General features: G+C 50.9%; 1 protein-coding gene across 3 annotated transcripts in view; it reads right to left on the reverse strand.

Moving 5' to 3' along the window:
• The window catches only part of CDC42BPB (CDC42 binding protein kinase beta), a 113972-nt gene that overhangs the window by 22755 nt on the left and 70439 nt on the right, over positions 1-20778 (reverse strand). For all 3 annotated transcript variants that reach the window (XR_014293682.1, XM_082617026.1, XM_082617027.1), the window contains 15 exons: positions 19160-19360; positions 17095-17343; positions 15393-15472; positions 13324-13490; positions 13123-13242; positions 12108-12241; positions 10669-10911; positions 8734-8844; positions 7223-7467; positions 7013-7118; positions 6517-6641; positions 5958-6063; positions 3275-3423; positions 2861-2955; positions 702-781 (listed from right to left, as the gene is read on the reverse strand). Coding sequence is in view for 2 of the 3 variants with exons in the window: in XM_082617026.1 (XP_082473152.1) it covers positions 702-781; positions 2861-2955; positions 3275-3423; positions 5958-6063; positions 6517-6641; positions 7013-7118; positions 7223-7467; positions 8734-8844; positions 10669-10911; positions 12108-12241; positions 13123-13242; positions 13324-13490; positions 15393-15472; positions 17095-17343; positions 19160-19360 (2211 nt within the window). In the remaining variant the exon portion in view is untranslated. The remainder of the gene's footprint in view (positions 1-701; positions 782-2860; positions 2956-3274; positions 3424-5957; positions 6064-6516; positions 6642-7012; positions 7119-7222; positions 7468-8733; positions 8845-10668; positions 10912-12107; positions 12242-13122; positions 13243-13323; positions 13491-15392; positions 15473-17094; positions 17344-19159; positions 19361-20778) is intronic.

Below are 20778 nucleotides of genomic sequence, written 5' to 3' on the forward strand. Positions count from 1 at the left end.
GCAACGGCAAACACATCAGAAGTCCCATTAATGAGATCTCCCTTCACTAGCTTCCTGGTGAGGCTTGCTTTACAGGGCTGCTGGGAAGGGCCCATCCCTGCAGTTTTGCAGAGACCATCCCGCTCCACAGAGTGACGTGAAGAATGCACAGCAGAAGAGGAGGGAAGCGGGATCCACTCAGACCAGCAGCCGCTCCCCAAGCTGCAGGGGCTGCTCTGGGCTCCTCCCGTGCGGGGCGGGTCTCCCTGAGCAGAGGCAATGAACTCCAGCCCCAGGACCGCAACAGGGGCCCGGGCGGGACTGTTCTTCCAAGCCACCCACCTCCGCCCCGGCGAGGCTGCACCGCACTGACACGGGAACACGACCGGCTCGTTCTTCCACGTGAGAACTTGTGGTTTAAAAACTGCCTGAAACACTCAGCACACAGGCAGAGGCCGGTGTGGACTTCCTCCCGGAAGATGCCAAGCACTCTCTTACCCTCCACCTAACTTGAGGGGCCTCTCTGTGAGCGCCTCAAACACCCTAACTGCTTCCAACCATACACGTTTAGCCCCTGGTCAACTGCAGGGTCGGCACAGCTGAGCTAAACTGCCTGGGGCCAATGTACCGTGGGCTTGCGGCCCTGCAGGTAGTCAAATCACAGTAAGCGATTTCTAACTTGTCATCAATTCATCTGTCACTTTAAAACAATAATTACTTACCCTAAACGTCAGATCATGAGCGAGAGGTGCAGTGTTGAAGTACTCAAAGATAGAATCCTGAAAATCTGGAAGTTTGAGTCCTGTAAGAACAAAACGAGACCAGTCAAGGTAAAAAATTTAAGATGCAAAGACTCAGTGTCATCGAGATATCAATTCTCTGTCAGTTAAATGACAAATCTGAGAGAGTAACCGAGTTAGACTATCCGGAAATCTCTAAAAATGAGGGGGTGGGCTGGGGGAGGAGACCTACCAGATACTAAAGCAGATTCATTAAAGCCTCTCCAATTAGAATCGGGGGGTCTTGCCCATGGACAATGAGCAGGGGAGGAAAATCCAGGAACAGCCCCCAGTGCCCACGGTAATTAAATCTCAGCTATGATAAGACCCACATCTGAAATCAGTAACGAGGGGAACTTTTTTTTTTGCGGTACACGGGCCTCTCACTGTTGTGGCCTCTCCCGTTGCGGAGCACAGGCTCCGGACACACAGGCTCAGCAGCCATGGCTCACGGGCCCAGATGCTCCGCGGCATGTGGGATCCTCCCAGACCAGGGCACGAACCCGTGTCCCCTGCATCGGCAGGCAGACTCTCAACCACTGCGCCACCAGGGAAGCCCGAGGGGAACTTTTTAATAACTGGTACTGGACAACTAACTAGCCACGGGAAAAAGATAAAACGGGGTCTGCCCCTCAAACTGTACGTCATAGTAAATTCCAGATAGGTCAGTAATCTAAATGTTAAAAGTGAGACTATGCAAGCATCAAAAGAAGACATGGGCGAATTACTTGAGCAACTGGGGACTTGGGGGTATTGCCCTGTGACTCAAAAAAGGGAAAAAAATGATAAATTTGACACACAAAAATTTAAAAAAACAACAATAAAAACACCTTACACTTGGCAAAACAAAAAAAAAACAACAACAGCAAAAAACCATCATAAACAAAGACAAAAGACAAACCAGGGAAAATGTTTGCAACTTCTGTCAAACAAAAGGTTCCTGTCCTCAATATATAAAAAGCGTCTAAAAATTAAGAAAAAGCCACAACCTGAATTTTTTAAAATGGGCAGAAAACACAGATACATAAGTCACCAGGATAAGAAATACAAATAGCCCTCAAACATACGGAAAGATGTGCAATCTTGCTCATAATGAGAAGAAATGCAAATGTGGTGCTTCTTCTCACCCATTCAGAGTAAGATCACACTTTGTGGGCCAGGCTCTGGGGCAGGAACCCTCGCCTGCACCGTGGTGGAGACACAGACACACAAGCACTGGAGCAGAATCCAGCACTGCTGAGGCTAAGTGTATGCATGCTTAACCTATGACCGGCAATCCCACTTCTGGAAACCTATCCCCAAAACACACGGACAGAAATAGGAAACGCTATATGCACACGGCTACTCACCGCAGCACTCTTGTGACAGCAAGAGATCAGAACAGCCCAACACCCAGCAGGGTGCTGTGCTGTGCTGGGCAAAGGCTCCGGGACCAGCTGAGGGCTGTGGCCTCGCCGGAGCACAGAAAACAGAGCAGGGCAGGCCTTTGGGAAGTCATGGGGGACACAACTGTCTAATTATACAGGTACAGGTATTTGCTTTATATTTTCAAGGTGAAACAAAGGAAGAATAAACCAAAAACTGTGGCTACCTTTGGAGAACGCATCTTTGAACAAACTCTACCTCAGAATTTGGACCTTGGAATTATGCTAAGTGCTTTCTTTATGTAACTAAAAACTCTTAAACCTAAAAGAAATGAAATCTAAAATAAAACCATTTCATTAAAAAAGGTTTTTATTTAAATAATTCAGGGGCTTCCCTGGGTGGTGCAGTGGTTAAGAATTCACCTGCCAATGCAGGGAACACAGGTTCGAGCCCTGGTCCGGGAAGATCCCACATGCCGTGGAGCAACTAAGCCCGTGAGCCACGACTACTGAGCTGGCGCTCTAGAGCCCGCAAGCCACAACTACTGAAGCCCACGTGCCTAGAACCCATGCTCCGCAACAATGAGAAGCCACCGTGATGAGAAGCCCACGCACTGCAATGAAGAGTAGCCCCCACTCTCAGCAACTAGAGAAAAGCCTGCGCACAGCAACGAAGACCCAATGCAGCCAAAAATAAATTAAAAAAAAAAAAATTCAGACGTGTTGATTCTAATTTACCAGTATCTGCTCTAAACTTTTCTTCCATCTTCTTCTTCAAAATTTCCATTTCTTCTAATAATTCTGTATTCTTGGCTTCGGAATCCTTTAGTTTGCTAAAATAAAAAAAAAACAGCTTTAAGGGCCCAGAGCTCAAGTCATCTCTGAGCTGGCTCAGAGAGTGTCAAGATTTTGGCGGGGGGTGGGGGTGGGCGCTGTTTAACCCAGGTGCCTGGGAAAGCGGCAGGGCAGGCATGACAAGTGCCCCTGTTCACACACTTCAAAACTGCAGACTCTCATGCTCTCATTTTTTCCTGAAAACACTATTAAGCACAGCCCCCAGGAGGTGAAGTGCTCACACATACCCATGCACCCAGGTCTAACTGAACACTGACTAAGTGCCAGCCCCCGGGTGGCCCAAGGCCCCACAGGCACCTTTCAAAGGAGAGATTCATGTCCTTGACCTTCCTCAGCTCCTCCTGGACGAGCTGTTTGGCCCGGATCTCCGCCTCTAGAGCCGACTGCAGTTCCAGGCGTGCAGACATGTCCAGCTTCTGACTACGGCGAACTTTCCAAAGGGGATCCTGTAGAGATCGGTTCAAATATTAAAAATACATTCTTAAGCTATTTACTTGTTTAACAAAATTAATGCTAACAAATAAGTAATTCATCTTCTTTGAATCTTAAGCTTTTATTATATTTAAGTATCAACTCTCAGATGTTATTAAAGTCCATGGGATCCAATTTTAGTTTTGTGACTTCTTTCTTAGAGGTCTTCTAAAGAATAAAATTTACGGGTTTTTTTTTTCTTTAAGAATAAAACTGATCCTACAGTGTAATTTCTACATGGCTCCACTACACTCTTTTACAAATTTAAGTTACATTCTAGGATCACAGTTATCTTATTTTTCCTACATCTTGAAACATTTTGCTATTTCATCATCTTAGTAACTATGTCATTACTCATCAATTATTCCTACCTATGATAAAAGACTAAAATAATAACAGAAAGGAAGAATGATGTAATGAACTAGAAGGCTGAAGCCACAGTGAAATAAACCAGCTTGAGGACAGCATTCCTCCAGTTTCTTACTGAGCTGCCTGATGTATCTCACCAACTTCCAAGAGCGTAAGAAAAATCTGAGGAGATTATCTTGTAGACTTTTTTTTAGACTTTCACTGAACACGGTTAAGAATTCTTCATTTTTCCTCCATAACAAGAAATAAGAGAAAACGGAGTGAGAGAGATGGTTCACAAGCAGAAGAGGGTATGGAGGAGCAGGGCAGGGCTCCATCTAGCGGTGACAGCGGGACCGATAAGCTGAGAGAAGGCTCAGGGGACCACATCCTAGAGCAAGTTTCTCAAGAATGGATAAGTGAACAGACAACACACTTCTAAGGACAATACATCTCTAAGGACATTCTCATCCAGTTAGTCCTTCAACACGAAGAACTATCCACACGGTATTTTGCAACAAGAATCTCAACGGGGGCTTCCCTGGTGGTGCAGCGGTTAAGAATCCGCCTGCCAGTGCAGGGGACATGGGTTCAATCCCTGGTCCGGGAAGATCCCACATACCGCGGAGCCACTAAGCCCGTGAGCCACAATTACTGAGCCTGTGCTCTAGAGCCTGCGAGCCACAACTACTGGAGCCCACGTGCCACAACTACTGAAGCCTGTGTGCCTAGAGCCCATGCTCTGCCACAAGAGAAGCCACCACACCACAACGAAGAGTAGCCCCTGCTCGCTCCAACTAGCGAAAGCCTGTGCATAGCAACGAAGACCCAACGCAGACAAAAATTAATAAATTAAAAAAAAAAGGAATCTCAACAATCCCATTTTGCTAAAAGAACATAGTCTTTCATCTTTTATGAGGTTTGTGCACAAACTTTATTTAATGCAGTTTATAAATGCCAGTGTCCTTGTAAACATGACTGGAAGAAAAGAAAAAAATAGAAACAAAAAAATTTACTGCTCATTCTAATTGGTGTTTATAAATGTAAAAATGAAAATGTTTTCCAATCATGGAGCAAAGAACACAGCGGTATTTTTTCATTCAATAAAATTATAAGCTGTCCGTATTTTCAAAAGTATTATGTTCTGGACATTCCTGGTGGCACAGTGGTTAAGAATCCGTCTGCCAATGCAGGGGACACGGGTTTGAGCCCTGGTCCAGGCAGATCCCACATGCCGTGGAGCAACTAAGCCCGTGCGCCACAACTACTGAGCCTGCGCTCTAGAGCCACAACTACTGAAGCCCGCGCACCTAGAGCCCGTGCTCCACAACAAGAGAAGCCACCGCAATGAGAAGCCCGTGCACCACAACCAAGAGCAGCCCCTGCTCGCCTCAACTAGAGAAAGCCTGCACACAGCAACGAAGACCCAACACAGCCAAAAATAAATAAATAAATAAAAACAAAACAAAAAATGTATTGTGTTTTGGTGACGGAAGCTCAAGAGCAGCGAGAGGTCAAGGATGAGCTGGAACCTATCAGAGACGGACTCCTGAGGTTCGGCGTCTACAAGCCGCATGTGCCCCAGGCCCTGTGGGACGAGGGCCAGCAGTTCAGTCCACTCGAAAGTACTGGCCCCCCCACCTTGGTAAATATACCTTCAAACCAGGAAAACATGGAATAAAACTGTGTGTTCACTAAGTTTAATTCTAGCCAGAATCCTAATGAAGTTTTGTTCCTCTTCACCTTTACTCTTACTCTGTAAATTATTCACAAAGTAACTCACACATGCGTATTTTAACAAGGGTAAATGTTGGAGGAGAGAAGGGGGCGCGAGCTGCTGCATGGGGACCAGCACCACCAGCCCAGCGCTCAGAGTCACACAGACTGCTGGACAGACTGACAGATCTACACACTAATAAAGCAAACCTCCTCGACGGCGGAATCCTGTCCTGCTAAGTTAAGACTGCGCCACAGAGCCTGCTACTCAACAGTGATTTGCTAAATGAATGAATGGTATCAAAGTAATCTGTGATCTCCTGATGCCCGACAAGATGCTAGCCACACAGAAACCTCTCACGTCACTGAATTACCTGCACGTTCACATCTGGAGCCACCGATGATCCCCCAGCAACAGAAGTGTGCATTTCAGACCCAGACCTACCAGTGTCCTTGAGCCCAGGCTGGAGCTCCTCAGCGCCTCGAGCTCTTCGGTCATCTTCGAAGCCAGGGCCTGAAGATAGCCCCGGGCATCCTTCTCGTCGCTGACCCTGGAGGGGAACGGCCATCCCGTGAGCCAGAGGTGCCCACCGCCCCTCCTCAGGACACGGCGGCCCAATGCCAGGTCACCCCCCGTCACCCGTGACGAGCCCACACCCTGTTAGGGGAGGCCAGTCCCAGCTCGCTCTCTGGGGCTCCTGGGCCTTCGTACAGCCGTGCTTCCCAGAAGCTCTGCCCCCGTTTCAGCCGGGACACGCGGGGCAGGCCAGCACGACCCACACCCTCGGGGACTTGGTGGTGCTGTTTCTCCACCTTCAGTCCCATGTCATGATCACTGGACAGAACTGCTGCCCCCAGACGGTACCGACTTGGGGGAAACAGGCGAGATCTGTAGGGTTAGACCTCAGAGACACAGTGTGAGGTGTGGAGGAGGAGGTGGCAGCTGGGGAAACCGTGATGGGGGCGCCAGCTGGGCCGCACCGCGGGGCTCGCCGTGCACGTACCACTGAATGATTTCCGCGATCTGGGCTTCCCAGTGGGCAACCGACTCCTTCTTGGCTGCCAGATCCTGCAGTTCATCCTCCAGCTGTCTGTTCTGAGCTGTCAGTTTATCCACAAAGGAACAAAGCTGAAATTAAACAATTGTAACACACAACTCGTTACTGGGCATCCTTAGCATTATGAAAACTACAAGTTCTTTTGAATTTTGAAAGTTTTCTTTAATCGTTATGAGAGTTTCCCAAACGAAGTTTCCAATGTGGACTTTCTGATCATATCTAACTTAAGTCACGTTTCAATACAAATCTTAACATCAAAGTGATTAGAGCTACTGGTTTCAGGTTAATTAGCAGCTTGTAACCAAATGAAAACATCCCATTTAAAAGATCAAACATATTACTTCACTTAAAAATTAAAATACTTAAAATACCAAACTTCTAAGACTCAAGAACGAAAAAATTACAGCATCCACAAAGTGACAGTTCAGATCCTTTAAATCACCTTTTCGTTTTCAGCAGTTAATTTCTTGTTTTCCTCAAGCAGCATCGCCCTTTCTCGTTCGTACTTGTCTTTGACTGTGCCCACGGCCTCCTCCATCTCACTGTGCCTGAGAAGGCGGGAGAGGTTTTAGGGGTTCCTGACTTTGCCAACGCTCCTCCCCGGGCCCGGCGCAGCCCGAGGCCTCTGCGCCGCGGGGCTGCGCGGACTCACCTCTCACGTTTGGACTTCTCTAACTTGTCCTTCAGCACCAGGACCTCCTTCTGCAGGGCCAGCTGCTGGCTTTCAGAGTCGTGCACCTCTTTCTTCACATTCTTCACCTCCAGCACGTGGGAGGCCTCGCGTCTCACCAATTCCTCTTCATAAAACAGGACTTTCTTCTCAAGCTCAGATTTTATCTTGGAAATCTCCTGCTGATGTTCTAAGGCGGCACCTGGCCCACGGCCTCCTTGCTTCATCTGAAGATAAAAGATTGGAATAAATTACAAATCTCTGCGCCCTCCTCGAGGCTCAGGCATCACCCCTACCACGGCAGACACTTGCAAGCGACGGACACCGATCCTTCTAACAGCTGCAGGGCAGGCTTTGGGGCGGGGGGGTGGGGGGGTGGTGTCTGCCCTGGGACGGGGGGAGCCCAGATCTGCCTGGGACCCAGAGGCCCCGTCTCACACTCTGACACGAATGGTCCTCAAGGTCCCCTCACGCTGTCCGTTCATTCACGCAACAGTGTTCTCTGGAGGGCTGACCGTGTGCCAGGCACCCTCCTGCTAACAGGGTCACACAGGGTGGTGACGTGGGAAGTGAGCCATCAGGCTAGGAAGGTCTTCATCACGGGGGAGGCGGGGGCTCAGCCAGGGCAGAGGCACTGAGTGAGGGGAATGGTGGGACAAGCTGCAAGTGTCTGAAGAACAGGAGTAATCGGGGGGCACGAGGGAGGAGGTCAGGGCTATTCGAGCTCTGTGGGAAGCCGTCAGAGGGCATTAACGACGTGACGAGCTCTGACTTTGGTGTAACCAGCTGCTGTGTGGACAGTAGACTGCAGAGGGCACAGAAAGGGACGGGGAGACGCGGTCACAGGCCGCCGAGTCCGGGCAAGACTCGGCAAAAGGTGTTGCCTGTGGAAGCAAAGACGACGGGGAGAAGCTGACACCTCGGGGGTGTGTGCTGGGGGGATGGGCCAGGTGTGAGGGCGAGAGAAGACCCATCGTCTGCATTTCACAGATGAGGAAACCCAGGCTCAGAAAGTGGAGTCCTGGATCTGAAGTCTCGCCAAGCACATGAGGAGCCACTACAGCCCTCCCCCACTCCCCCGCCCCTCCCCAGCCACCCCACTGCCCTCTGGCCCTGGACGAGGGCCCCGGGGCCACCAGCCCGGCTCTTCCACTGTCAGCAGCAGGACATGGGCTGTAAGCTTTTCCAGAAACGGACTCCACCGAATTTAGAAACCCCAAGACACAGAGAAAGCATGAGGCGTCAGTTTGCTAGGGCTGACTCTAAACTGCCGGAAACATTTACACAAGGAAAGAAACGAAGGAACCCGGTTTTTAAAGGTGAGAAGCTCCCATAAGCTTTCACATCGCGTTCCCGGCCACCCGCCGCCCCCGCCCCACGCCGGGTCTTGTCAGACCCCGACAATCGCATCGTTTAAGGTGACTCCCGCCCGGCAGCCGCTAAGGATAAGAGTCTGCTCTCTCAGTAAGAATAAAGACCTAATCAAGCACTACCTTGAGGGCTTCAAGCTCACTTTCTATTTGCTTGGAGAAGTTCTCGCTGTGCTCACGCAGCTTGCGCTCCTTGGAGGCCTCGGCCACGGCGTCCTCGAGCTGAGCTTCCAGCTAAGGAAGAACAGCGCTTTTTACCAACACAAACCAGCTCCACCGCGGCAGCTAGACCTTTACCCAGAAGGAACTCTAAAAGAACGAAACCTTGTAATTCTTCGCTCTTCATCAGATTTTGATCACAAAGTAAAGGCTGAGAAATACACTTCAGGACTTAACTGGAATGGCTGTTTAGTAATAAAACAAGTTTAAACTCTAATTTAAATTGATACTTTGAAACTATATTTCAAGAAGAGATACCAGTTTGTGAAAACAAATACTCCAATACCTGTAGGATACAGATTCTTTTTTTTTTTTTTACTTATTTATTTTTGGCTGTGTTGGGTCTTCGTTGCTGCCCGCGGGTTTTCTTTAGTTGTGGCGAGCAGGGGCTACTCTTTGTTGCAGTGCGTGGGCTTCTCATTGCAGTGGCTTCTCTTGTTGTGGTGCATGGGCTCTAGGCACGCGGGCTTCAGTAGTTGTGGCTCGTGGGCTCAGTAGTTGCGGCTCGCAGGCTTATTTGCTCTGCGGTATGTGGGATCTTCCCGGACCAGGGCTTGAACCCATGTCCCCTGCATTGGCAGGCGGATTCTTAACCACTGCGCCACCAGGGAAGTCCCAGATTCATTTTTTTTAAAATGGAAGACTTGAAACATACACAAAAGTAGATAGAGTGGTATAATGAAGCCCATGTGCCATGACCCGGCGTCAAGAGGTAGCACCCTGGGCCTGCTTCAGCTGCGTGGCTACTCCCCAATCATTTTAAAGCAAATCCCAGACATAGTATCATTTCACCCAGAACTGGAATGGTCATGCTTAATTAGGGGTTCACTACAAAGAGTTACAGTTGGCTAGAACTACAAATGTACTGGGGTTGCAAAATCAACTGTGTAAGAAGAAAACAAATAGGCATTTTGAGGCCAAAGGACAAAGAGCCCTGAACACGAAAGGATCAAGAGCATATACTCCTGGGCCCTCGCACTCAGTTTACCGAGTAAACCCTTAACAGAATTGTAAAGGAAGGGTTGTGGGAAATATGTTGCCTGTTGGTAGCAGAACGTTTGAAATCACCTCGGGCAGCAGTTCAAAGTGGGGTCCTGAGGCCCTTTTAGGGTCTGCAAGGCCCTTCCCCTTCTAAGTCCCTATCTTAGGAGCTGGGCTTTCTTGACGTACATTATACAAAAAAGCGTATCACTCCAGACAATACAGAAACAGATACGAGAACCCGGGTGTTTTCTATTAAGTCAGACATTAAAGAAAGGCATAAGCATTTAAAAAATGCCATACTTCTCACTATATTTTAAAAAATGGGTCACTTTTCATAAAAATGTTATTTATGTTAACATGTAATGAGTCTGTTGTTATACTGAACATTTTTTCAGTTTTAATTTCTAACATGGTAAACATTAAGACCTATAACCACACAAACAAAAGCCCTTCGGGGCCCTCAGTGATTTCTGAGTGTCAAGGATCCCGAAGCCAGTCTCAGGACCACTGCTCTGGGGCAGCCGGCGTTGCATACCTAGAAGCCTTCGTGTCTCCTGAAGCCATGCTGCGTCACATCATGACGTGTTTCTATGGTATTTCTTGTTCATGAATACCCTCTATTCTGCTTTAAAATTTTAGTACTACAGGAACTTCTTTTAATAACTTCACAAATAGGGAACAAGGGCTGAGGGCTACAAAATAGACGCTTAGCAAAGCGGCTACTTGGCTTCACATGAAATTTAAGATCCACGGTATTTTCAAGTGATTTACGTGACGCAGCCTAAGCTCCCAAAGCTGTTTCACTGGGATCACCCAGGCGCCCCACCAGCGTCCCCCGAAGCCCCGAGAAGCTACCTCCTTCCTGCTCTTGTCGGCCCTGCGGGCCTCCTGCCTCAGCGCGTCCATCTTCTGCACGGCCGCCTCCACCTCCTCCTCCCGGTCCCGCAGCTGCCGGGACACCTTCTGCTTCTGGGACCGGAGCTCGGCCATGCGCTCGTTGAGCTCGGAGAACTCCTGCAGGGCCAGCTTCCGCTGCTGGTGGGCGTCTTTCAGTTCCCGGGCCTGGGACTTCAACCGCTCGGAAGCCTCAATCAATTGCTGAACACACAGAGTTAAATTACAGACGGTTTACGTTTGCCTAACAAGGACTAGAAGGCGAGAAGCGCTGTCTTCCACTGTATTAAGGGGTTAAATTGACAGCAGATCTGGTTACAGGCTGTAGCCACAGCCCCGAGAACTGACCTTCCTGGAAAAAGCCCTTTGTTTGTCCCAGCGCAGCCTGAAGAAGCCCACCTGAGACCAGTGAGACCCTCCTATGATGTGAGCAGCTTGCTCACAGAGGCAAGTCTGGCTCGGGAATTTCAACCTCTCCCCTATGTCATCCACACAATCACAAAAGTAGATGAAGCATGAATCTGGTCACCAATCTAGTTACTTAAACCCAGCAGAATCAGAAAAGAACATATTATATACAAAAATGCTTAAGATTTCAATCAAAGTAAAGGACTGTATAAAAACAATCTGCTCCTCCCTGCAGCCGATCCCTTGACAACTGGGCGGCTCGGTCACCGTGGCACCTGCTGGCGTGTGGCCGGAAGCAGCAGGATCTGAGCAGGCCGGCAGGGCAGCTCCCGCCACAGGGAGGAGACGCCCCCGTGGACCCGCCCACTGCAAGTTTCTCCCGCCCACCTGCGCCTCTGAGAGGAAGCCCTGCAGGTGGTACGATACCACGGGGAACGGAAATCCTGCTCGATTCAGAAAACAGGCCCCGACCACAGGGTCAACAACCGAGTGTACTTTAGGAAACACGGTCCTCACTGGTGTGAACATACTGCTGTCTGAACACAGTTGGACGTGTCTCACTGAAAATCAATGTCACGAAGGAGCTACGGCCTCTTTCGCAAAGGCTGGCCAGAGCTGCAGGCAGCTGCAGGCCGGGTAGGAAGGACAGGGACTCTGGCTCGGGTGAGGACAAGCGCCCTGAGCCAGCTGGGTCAGCGCAGGGAAAACCCTCAGCCCTCACGTGGGGATACCGCCTGCTCAGCAGGCTGTGTCCGAGGTTAAAGACAGTGACTGTAAAGTGCGCCCGTGCAGCCGTGGCGCCGAAGAGCACCCGCAACCGCGAGCAGCCCCACGGTAACCGGGCGCCAGTTTCACTCCTTGTGAGCCTCGGCAGCAGGGGCCAGGATCCCGCACACAGACGAGGGGCCTGGACGTCCTCGAACGTACGCACGAACTCAACCTCACCCTCTGCAAGATCACGTAAGCCTCTCTCACACAAACGAGGCCCCTACCTTGTGGAAATCCTCCTTTTCCTGCCGCACCAGGCGGTACTGCTTCTCCAGGCCTTTCAGTCGATGCGCGGAATCCTCGTGCTCCTGGCGGAGGGTCACCGTGTCCTCAAGCTGTCGCTCGAGCCGATTGGAATCTGAGTAAAAGAGAAAAGAAAGCGTATTCCCTTACGCGCACAACTTTGTGATCTGACTTACTGACAGGGAATTATTTAATAATCCCAAATGCCCCCGAGGCTTTTTTGACGTTCTCTCTCAGGCACGCACATGGCCACCTGCACACCTGAGCAGACGCACCAGACTTGGCTCCGCCCCTCTGTCTACGCACCCTTCCCCGGGACCGTGAGCCCCAGGGCGGCACGCACCTCTCTGTCTCGCCCTTGCTCCCCGTGTGAGCCAGCACCGTGCGGCCGAGTGGTGCAGGAGGGTTTTAGTACGTAATGGACTCAATGGAAGCCCTTTTCTGGATCGGGATAGTGGGTCCCAGATAGGAAACAGAGAGGAGGCAACTGACTCGGGTTTGATTTGAGATGAGAGTCAAGTGCCGCAGCAACCCACGTGTCAGGCAAAGGGTTAAGACTTAAGGGTGACTTGAGTCTCCAGGAATCTCTGATAACCTAGGAACCACAAAACAGACACTGTCGTGACAGCAGAACCAGCACCTAAAACACTGGAAAGTGAGCACAGCCACTGAGGGGAGCTTCAGGAAGGAAAGTCACGGCAGTTCTGTCTTAGGGCGACAAAGAGGAGAAGTAAGATAGAGAAACGCAGACTATTCTGAGAGCTTATGCATAAAATATGAAGAACCGGTTCTGGCTGTAACTATAACATTATAGTACTAGAGTTAAGCAAGTTGGAGAAATGATTTTAAATAAACTGACAAAACACCAGGACGCTTTGCTAAAGTTTAACATTGTTTCCCTGCTTTTCCATCCAATGAAAAGGACTCTGAAAATTTTCTTGGCAGAGACGAATGCCCAAGAGTAGAGACTAAGCAGTCTGACTTCAGAACACTTACCTGCTATTTTGTTCTTCAAACGTTCGATTTCTTCGTTCAGCTTTTTGATCTCCTTATCCCGGGCTGAACCGCCCAGGGCCCGGGCCGAGCCGTGGAGGGACTGGACGGTCTGGGTGGACTCTGGGGAAGAGACACACACGTGAGTGCAGGCCCATGGCAGTGGCGAGCAGACCCCGCCGCAGAGGCCCCGCTGCCACTCACCCTGCAGCTTCCTACTCAGCTCCAGCCTCTCCTGCTCCAGCCTCCGGATCCTCCTCTCATAGGCTTCAACCTGCAAGCTGTTCTCCAAGTCCCGCTGCACACCCTCGTCTCTGGTTAACGTGCTGGACTGCATCGTGCTCTTCAGAGAGCCCCGGTCAGAAAAACAGCTGCAAATAAAGCAACAGGGTTTTCTGATCTACTGAGAATTTACAGTGATTCCATTAGCATTTAAAAACTTCCTGGGGTAAAAGATAAGCCTTTTTAAATTGGCAAACAAAAACACTTGTGAAAAGACTTTATTGTTTATGGAGCCAAAATTAGACAAGAGTCTTCCTTCCTGCAACTGACTGTGTGACAACGGGCAGCGAAGAGGGACGCCCTCAGAGCTGGCCAGACACTGCCTCTGCAGGGGAGGGGACGGTACTCTCTTTCTTTCTTGTTGAAGTACTGTTGATTTACAATGCTGTGCTAGTACAGAGCACAGCTTCTAAATCATCGCGTCCGCTCAACTAGACACTGAGCAGAGAAGGCCTTCTGCCTGAGGAGCTGGGCTGGGGGGGCTCGGCTGGGCTCAGGCAGAGGCTTCCCGGGACGCTCACCCTGGAGGCCTGCGGCACAGTGAGCCGGCGAGGGCACGCTGGCTCCACACTGACTGGAGACGGTTCCTTCCACCCTCTGGGGCTCATCCTCCCCCGAAGGCTGAGCACCCGTAAGGTCCCTCAATCCCAGCGTCTCAGCAGCAGTTAAGCTCCTCAACAACGACCAGCCGACTCACAACGCACAGACCAAGGCCGAGGATGGTTCCCTCTATCAGAGCTTCCATCAGAGCTTAACTCGGGGACAGGTTACTTAGTTCCTCTTGCTTTTAACTGACAGTGATGTCAGGGACGTTTCTGAGTCCTACAGAGCATGCGGTGAGGCACCCGTCGTGCACGCCAAGCACATACACACTCAGGAGGGGCTGGCTGGTGCTTCTCACAGGTGGCCCGAGGATGCTGTGCCAGCTGGCACTGCCAGAGTCCGGGGTCCGTTCCAGAAGGAGGCCCCTGGACCCAACCCGACACACCTGAGCCTCGGTCGGGGGGCGGGGCTGGGATCCACAGGTGTGATCAGCGCCCAGTGAGCTGACTGCAGTGGGACGGTGTAGAGCCCCTGCAGAGGGGCTAATGAGTCACTGCACCCAGCACACCCTGGAACGCCTCCTCTTGGCTGGAAGGCACGTGCCAGAACTTTGGCTCACGTGCTGTTTAACTCTGGCATCCACACCTAAAGAGAGTTTCTACAAGCTTGAGCACAAGTAACCCTCTTCTGCAAGGAATCTGTATCACTTCAGGCACCGTGGCAGCTCCATGTGTTTTATTGTACTGGCCTTTCTTCCCAACCCCTCTCTTCTTGGCCCAGTTTCCTTTTAAAAGCAAGTTAGAGCGTCTCTGGCAACACAACTCTGCCAGAGGCCCATTCGAGACAGAGGCCGACGCAGACGAACACCAGCCGGGGGCTCCCGGGGCTGGAGCCACACGTGGGGCTGATGCGCTCAGCTCTGGTGGGGACTGTACTGCAGTCCCACTCGTGGGAGCGACGGGGCCGCGGCTAAGAGCCCTACAAAAGCGAGTGGGAGCCCTGATGAAGATGGCACTCAGCCGGGAGTGAATGGACACCGTGCCACTAACCGCGGCCACTGAGGTCCCATCAGCACAAACGCTCCAGTGCCGATGGCCTACAGAGATCAGGCACCAGCAAACTGTGGCCCGAGGGCCACATCCTCTTGAGCCTGCTTTTGTACCTCCCATAAGCTAAAAATGGTTTTTACATTTTTAACGGGTTGTTAAACGAGAAAAGCATACAACCGAGATCAGAAAGCCTGAAGCACGTGCTACCAGGCCCCTCACGGAGAAAGCCTGCCGACCCCGCTGTAGTGGCATCACGTGAAGTACCGGGTGTGCGTTTTTAAAGGACAAAGCCATCCGGCGCTCCATGAAGCACAGCCCTCTCAGCGCTCGGACTGCTCACTCCCCCACCCCGCGCGGGAAGGCGCCTGCCCTGCTGCTGAGCGATAAATGCTGACATACCTCTCCGTGGTGAACGTAAAACCGATGAACGGCAAATGTAATCCAGAAAAGCCCGTATGAGAACCAGGAGGTAATATTTCCTGCGCAAGAACACACACAACATAAACGAAATTATGTTCAAACAAATGGCAAACGAGGGAGAAAAAGTATTACCCCAGGATGAACTCAAGAGTGCAGTGGGGAGAACGGAGGGTGCTTCTGGAATGTTGCCTCCATGGTGCCACCTGCACGGGGCCGGGTACCAGCAGGTCCACTTCCCGCTCCTGGCAGGGGCCAAAGCATGACGCAGCTAAGGGGATAAACCCACTGCTTTTGATGATCATAATGGCACGGGCCCAACTTGGATCAGGCTGCTAACTGTGAACCTTCTGAAGCGGCAAGATCCCCACTCACCGTGACCCTGGGCAGGGAGGAGTGGGGGACCCGGGGCAGGGGTTTGGGCTCTGGGTTCCTGGCCTGAAACAGAGGCCAAAGCAGAAGCAGAGTTTGGAACCCAAAGGTAGACCGTTTAGACCATTTTAGGTTTACTACAACTCTGTTTTTCAATATGAGGGTCCTTCTCTATTAAAAATAAAAGCAAAGTTATTTATCTGGAGAATTTCAGTGTGGAAACAGTTTCTTTGAAGTACAGGAAAAATCCTTTCAACAATGATAATACTTTTCTCAGTCTTTTCTCACATCATCTAAACGTCAGCCCTTATTTTACCAAGAAAAAGTCTGTATGGAATAATCAAGATTTTTCTTTTACTTGGTTGAAACCTCAGTTTCTCTATCCCCAAACAAAGACACACGTATAGACTAATAGGGCTGAGTTTGATGAGGCTAAAATAGTTGTACAGCATATGAGCGAAACTCTCTGGGGGCCAAAGGTACACTGACAAGTGCATCAGAGGCCCTGGCAGAAAAGGTCAGACACCAGACGGGTCCCAGGGCCACATCCCAACTTGAAAAACCCACGACCTGAAACATCAGCAATTCAAAATCGGCCCATCACCACTGTCACTCCTGACCCCCTGAGGCATAAGGAAACATTCACGCACACGCTGAACACACGTGATGGCAGGAAGTCCGGATGTCCTCACGCACAGGGTCAGTGAGAAGGACCGGAAACTCTGAGCCCACGTACTACCTGTGGGGCCGCAGGCGGGCTCCTGGCAGTGGTGACAACAGAAGTGATGTTCTAATGTGATAACGTACCTGACGCTGTTTCGCAAAGGTACAAAGCCATGAAGATAAAATTAATTCTGATGAATTCTAAAACAAAATAGCTATTTAATAACTCCATTTTACTCAAATTGAGTAACCCATCTTTTTTTTTTTTTTTTTTTTTTTGTGGTACACGGGCCTCTCACAGCTGTGGCCTCTCCCGTTGTGGAGCACAGGCTCAGCGGCCATGGCTCACGGGCCCAGCCGCTCTGCGGCACGTGGGATCCTCCCGGACCGGGGCACGAACCCGTGTCCCCTGCATCGGCAAGTGGACTCTCAACCACTGTGCCACCAGGGAAACCCGAGTAACCCATCATTTTAAAAAAGGGATGTTAAGGACCAAGCCGTAGGCTGGGATAAAAGGTACGTTTTCTTGAGACAATTGCCAAAATTTCTGGAGCCCAGCACAGTTCTAAGATTCACCACCTCCAAGGCGAGCGACCCTGTGCGCGGCAGACCCCCTGGGGTGTGACACAGGGACGGCCGCCGCACTTACAGCGTTCCTCAGCACGTCGTCATCCACGTCGAAGTTGGATGTGTCGGAAGGACTGCTCACGTCCGGGATGTACGGGGCTTCCAGGCTTCGTATGTCTTCCCAGTTCAGCCCCTGGAAGAACGCGTGCTTCTTGAAGTCCTCCACCCCGTTCTGTCCCAGCCGGCGCTCCCTGCTGCAGATCAGCCTCTGGATGAGGTCTTTCGCCTCCTCGGACACATCCGTGACGTGGGATGGGAACTGAAACCGCTCCTGGAGGGGGAGGGGGGCAGATCAGAGGACACGTGATGAAAACACTCAGAAAAATCTAAGGTGCACAGACATCACAGGGAACAGAGTAGAAACAACAGCTCCAAAGCAACAGTCACTTTTTATTTCGTGGTAACTAAGTGCAACCAAAGCTAATGAAGCCGAATTCCAGAAAAGCAAACATAAAAATCCTAAGTCTTGCTGGTTTTCCTCATGGCAGACTTGTTACCACATTGCACATAAATTAAAACAGCGATAAATTTTCACCTATCAAGGTGGCAAAGAATGCTGACAACAGGCTGTGGGTGGGAGAGAAACTGGCACAGCCTTTCAGAACGCATTTTGCCAACAGCTGTGGCAGTTCCACGTCCAACAATTTAGTCTAGAGAAACGGTCCCAAAGAGAAAACATAACATGTTCATGATGCCATTCTACTGCAGCCAAGAGAAGTGAAAATTACCTAAATGCTCATCAAAAAGGGACTTGTTGAAACAACATATGGTGCACACATACACAGAGAGTAAGGTCCACCTCTGCGTGCTGAGCAGAAAGATGACCAAAACCCCGGTCATGTGCAATGTGATGCCATTTATTTAAATGCCAGCCCCCCACGCCAGCTTAAGTCCACAAGGCCACACACCACCATGGCACAGTGGGCCTGAGCACTGAGCTGCCCCTGCTGTCCAGGCCTCACCTCTGTGACCTACCTCTAAAAGAGCACAGCTGCACAGGGCTGCAGTGGAGACTGAATAAAAGAACGAAGAGACCACTAGGCCAGGCCCCACAGGCGGCAGGCGCTCGGAAACAGCAGGTCTTAGAATTTAACCAAGTCCTATCTGTTACCTTAACCACGCTCATCACTGCGAAGTGCATGGGGTGTTTTTCACCATCTATTTACTGCATGCATTTTTGCATGTCTGAAGTTTTTATAGTAAGTATATATTAATTTAAAAATAAAAAATTATTTCTACTTTGGGAAAAGTGTTTTCTTAAAAAACAGTCTAACTTGCTTTGATTTAAACAGAAGACCCTTTACCACTTTACTGTTAATCTGCTCCCTACTTGAGCAAATAAAGGGAGACAGGGCTGCAGGACAGATGGCAGACAAGTGCGAACCGTGCTGGGGTGTGTGTGACGGAGCAGGTGGGGAAAAAAAGAATGCGGTAAGCGAACAGGCAGAAAGGATGACACTGGCATTAGAAAGACATTTGAAGAGGAGCATGAAGAAAAACCACGGATGACAAAAACACTAGGTGGAAGAAGAAATAATAAACAGAAAGACGAAGGAAACAGAAGAGAGCAATGTTGAAGTGAAAAATGAACAGCTAGGAAAAGGAAAGGGGAAAAATAAGAGGAAAAGAAATAGCATCAAGAAAGGACTACGAACGCTACTATGTTGAGATGTGTGATCTGTTCATGACAACTGACTTCTGGGCAAACAGGTTTGAGAGTCCGAGCTGGCATCTGACGGATCCAGAAGCACAGGTCACAGTGGTCAGTGGGCCACCCTCTCTGGCAACTCCCACCCCACACGGCACCGCGGGTACCTGCGTCTTCCTACCGAAGCCCGCTCGCTTCTCCTGCAGGGATCCTGGCCTGATGAACCCGTCACCCTCCGCCAGGAAACAGGAGCATCCTTGGAACCTCCCCTCCCACCCATGCCTTCTGCGTCAGCGGCCTGTGCAGACTCCCGTCGGGCTGCCCAGCCTGCTCCACCCCATCCCTCTTCCCCAGTGGCTCCCCCTCAGGCTGCCTTCCTTGCCTCGGGGCCTGCGCCTCGGGACTAGAGCAAACAGGGTGTGGAAATGCAACCGCTTACTTCATGGTTCATGATCTTTCCATAGGTCTCCACAAGGGATTCTGCGTAAAACGGCGTTTCTCCATAGAGCATCTCGTACATGCAGACGCCCAGAGACCACCAGTCGCACTCAGGGCCGTACTTGCCCATGCCGTCCTCCATCGCCTGCAGGATCTCTGGGGAGATGTAGTCAGGGGTGCCCACGGCCACAGAGGACTGCACCTTAGGGGAGAGGGCGGTTGGTGTTGAGGGGTAACCCTAGGGCATCTCTACTTTCAAATTCCTAATTATTTTCTCTAAAACAGGGACAGCAGATGATGAAATCATCCTGGAATAAAACTGGCACCTGATCATGATTTATAAACCTAAGAATTCAAAATTCAATGCAAGTAAGTGTTCCTACAGCACTAAACATCAGGCAGTGTCCAGAATGCACGAGACTCTTGCACACTGGGTCTTTCAACGCCCAAATGCCCACCAAGCCTCCACATGGCACTGAAGACCCACATTCTCCACTGCGGCTCAAAGTGTGGTCCAAGGACCATGTGCATCCAGCCCAGCCCTTCTCAGACTTTCATGCAGGGACACCATGTACCTGTGAGACAGAGATTCTAAGACGCTGCATTTCTAACATGCTCCCAGGGGAAGTCCAGGCTGCTCACCACACCCTACCCTCTGGCCCCCAAACAGGAACGTCTGCAAGTAGGTCCAGGGACCAGCTGGGTGCCTGGACACTCCCTACATGGGGCACTGGGAATGGACCTGAATGCAGCGACACCTCTATGGAGAGCTACAACTGGTGAGGAGGCAAGGGGGCTGCACAGGCTGAGAGGTCACAGACCGGCCTCAGAGCACGTGGAGTCCACAGGCCTGAGGGTCAGGCAGGACACGGAGACGAACAACCAAGAAGGCCCATCTGCACAAAGACCAGGCTCTCCCCGGGTGCCAGCCCCAGAGCCATCTGGATGACTCAGCAGGGAGTCCTCAGGGCTCTGACCGGGCAGCAGGGCGACAGCTGCCAGGAGCCATCGCAGGGTGGGTGCCACCGGGACGGGGGTGCCATGCAGGTAAGAAAGGTGACCAACACTCCGGCTCAGACCAAGGCCACTGCTCCCAGCGTTACAAGACTGGCTTCGGGGACAGCACCGATATATCAATCAACGCGTGGTCAAGACTTCCAGAAATAAGAGACTGGCTTTGTGGAGAGAAAGTGAGTAAATCGCTTCACTCTTTTGAAAACACTGTCAAGTGATGCCAGTTTTACAGGTTCTTTTACTGCTGCTTGAAAACTCACAGTAAGAAGGGGGGCGGGGGTCTGCTCTCCTCTGGAGAAGTAGTTGCATTAGACTTTATGATATGTGTAGGTTCTAAAGAAGAAAAGTCTCCCAAACACCTCACACTGAAACTGCGACCAGGGCCGCAAGGGAGAACGCAGCTGATTCCCTAACGCGGTGCAAGCCGCTGGCTGGGAGCAGCGGAGTGAGGTGCGGCAGCCCCACTTGAGGCCACTCAGCCAGCGTGCTGGTCCAGCGGAGGCCCAAGCCCGGCCTCATGGCGACGGCCCCTCCGGGGAGGTCCTCCTGCTGTGCGGGGAGTGTCCGTTGGCCCTTGGAACAGGGGTATCAAGGCCCCCATTTCTA

This window comes from Mesoplodon mirus, assembly GCF_964341445.2.
Source record: "Mesoplodon mirus genome assembly, chromosome: 4".
Classification (NCBI taxonomy): Eukaryota; Metazoa; Chordata; class Mammalia; order Artiodactyla; family Ziphiidae; genus Mesoplodon; species Mesoplodon mirus.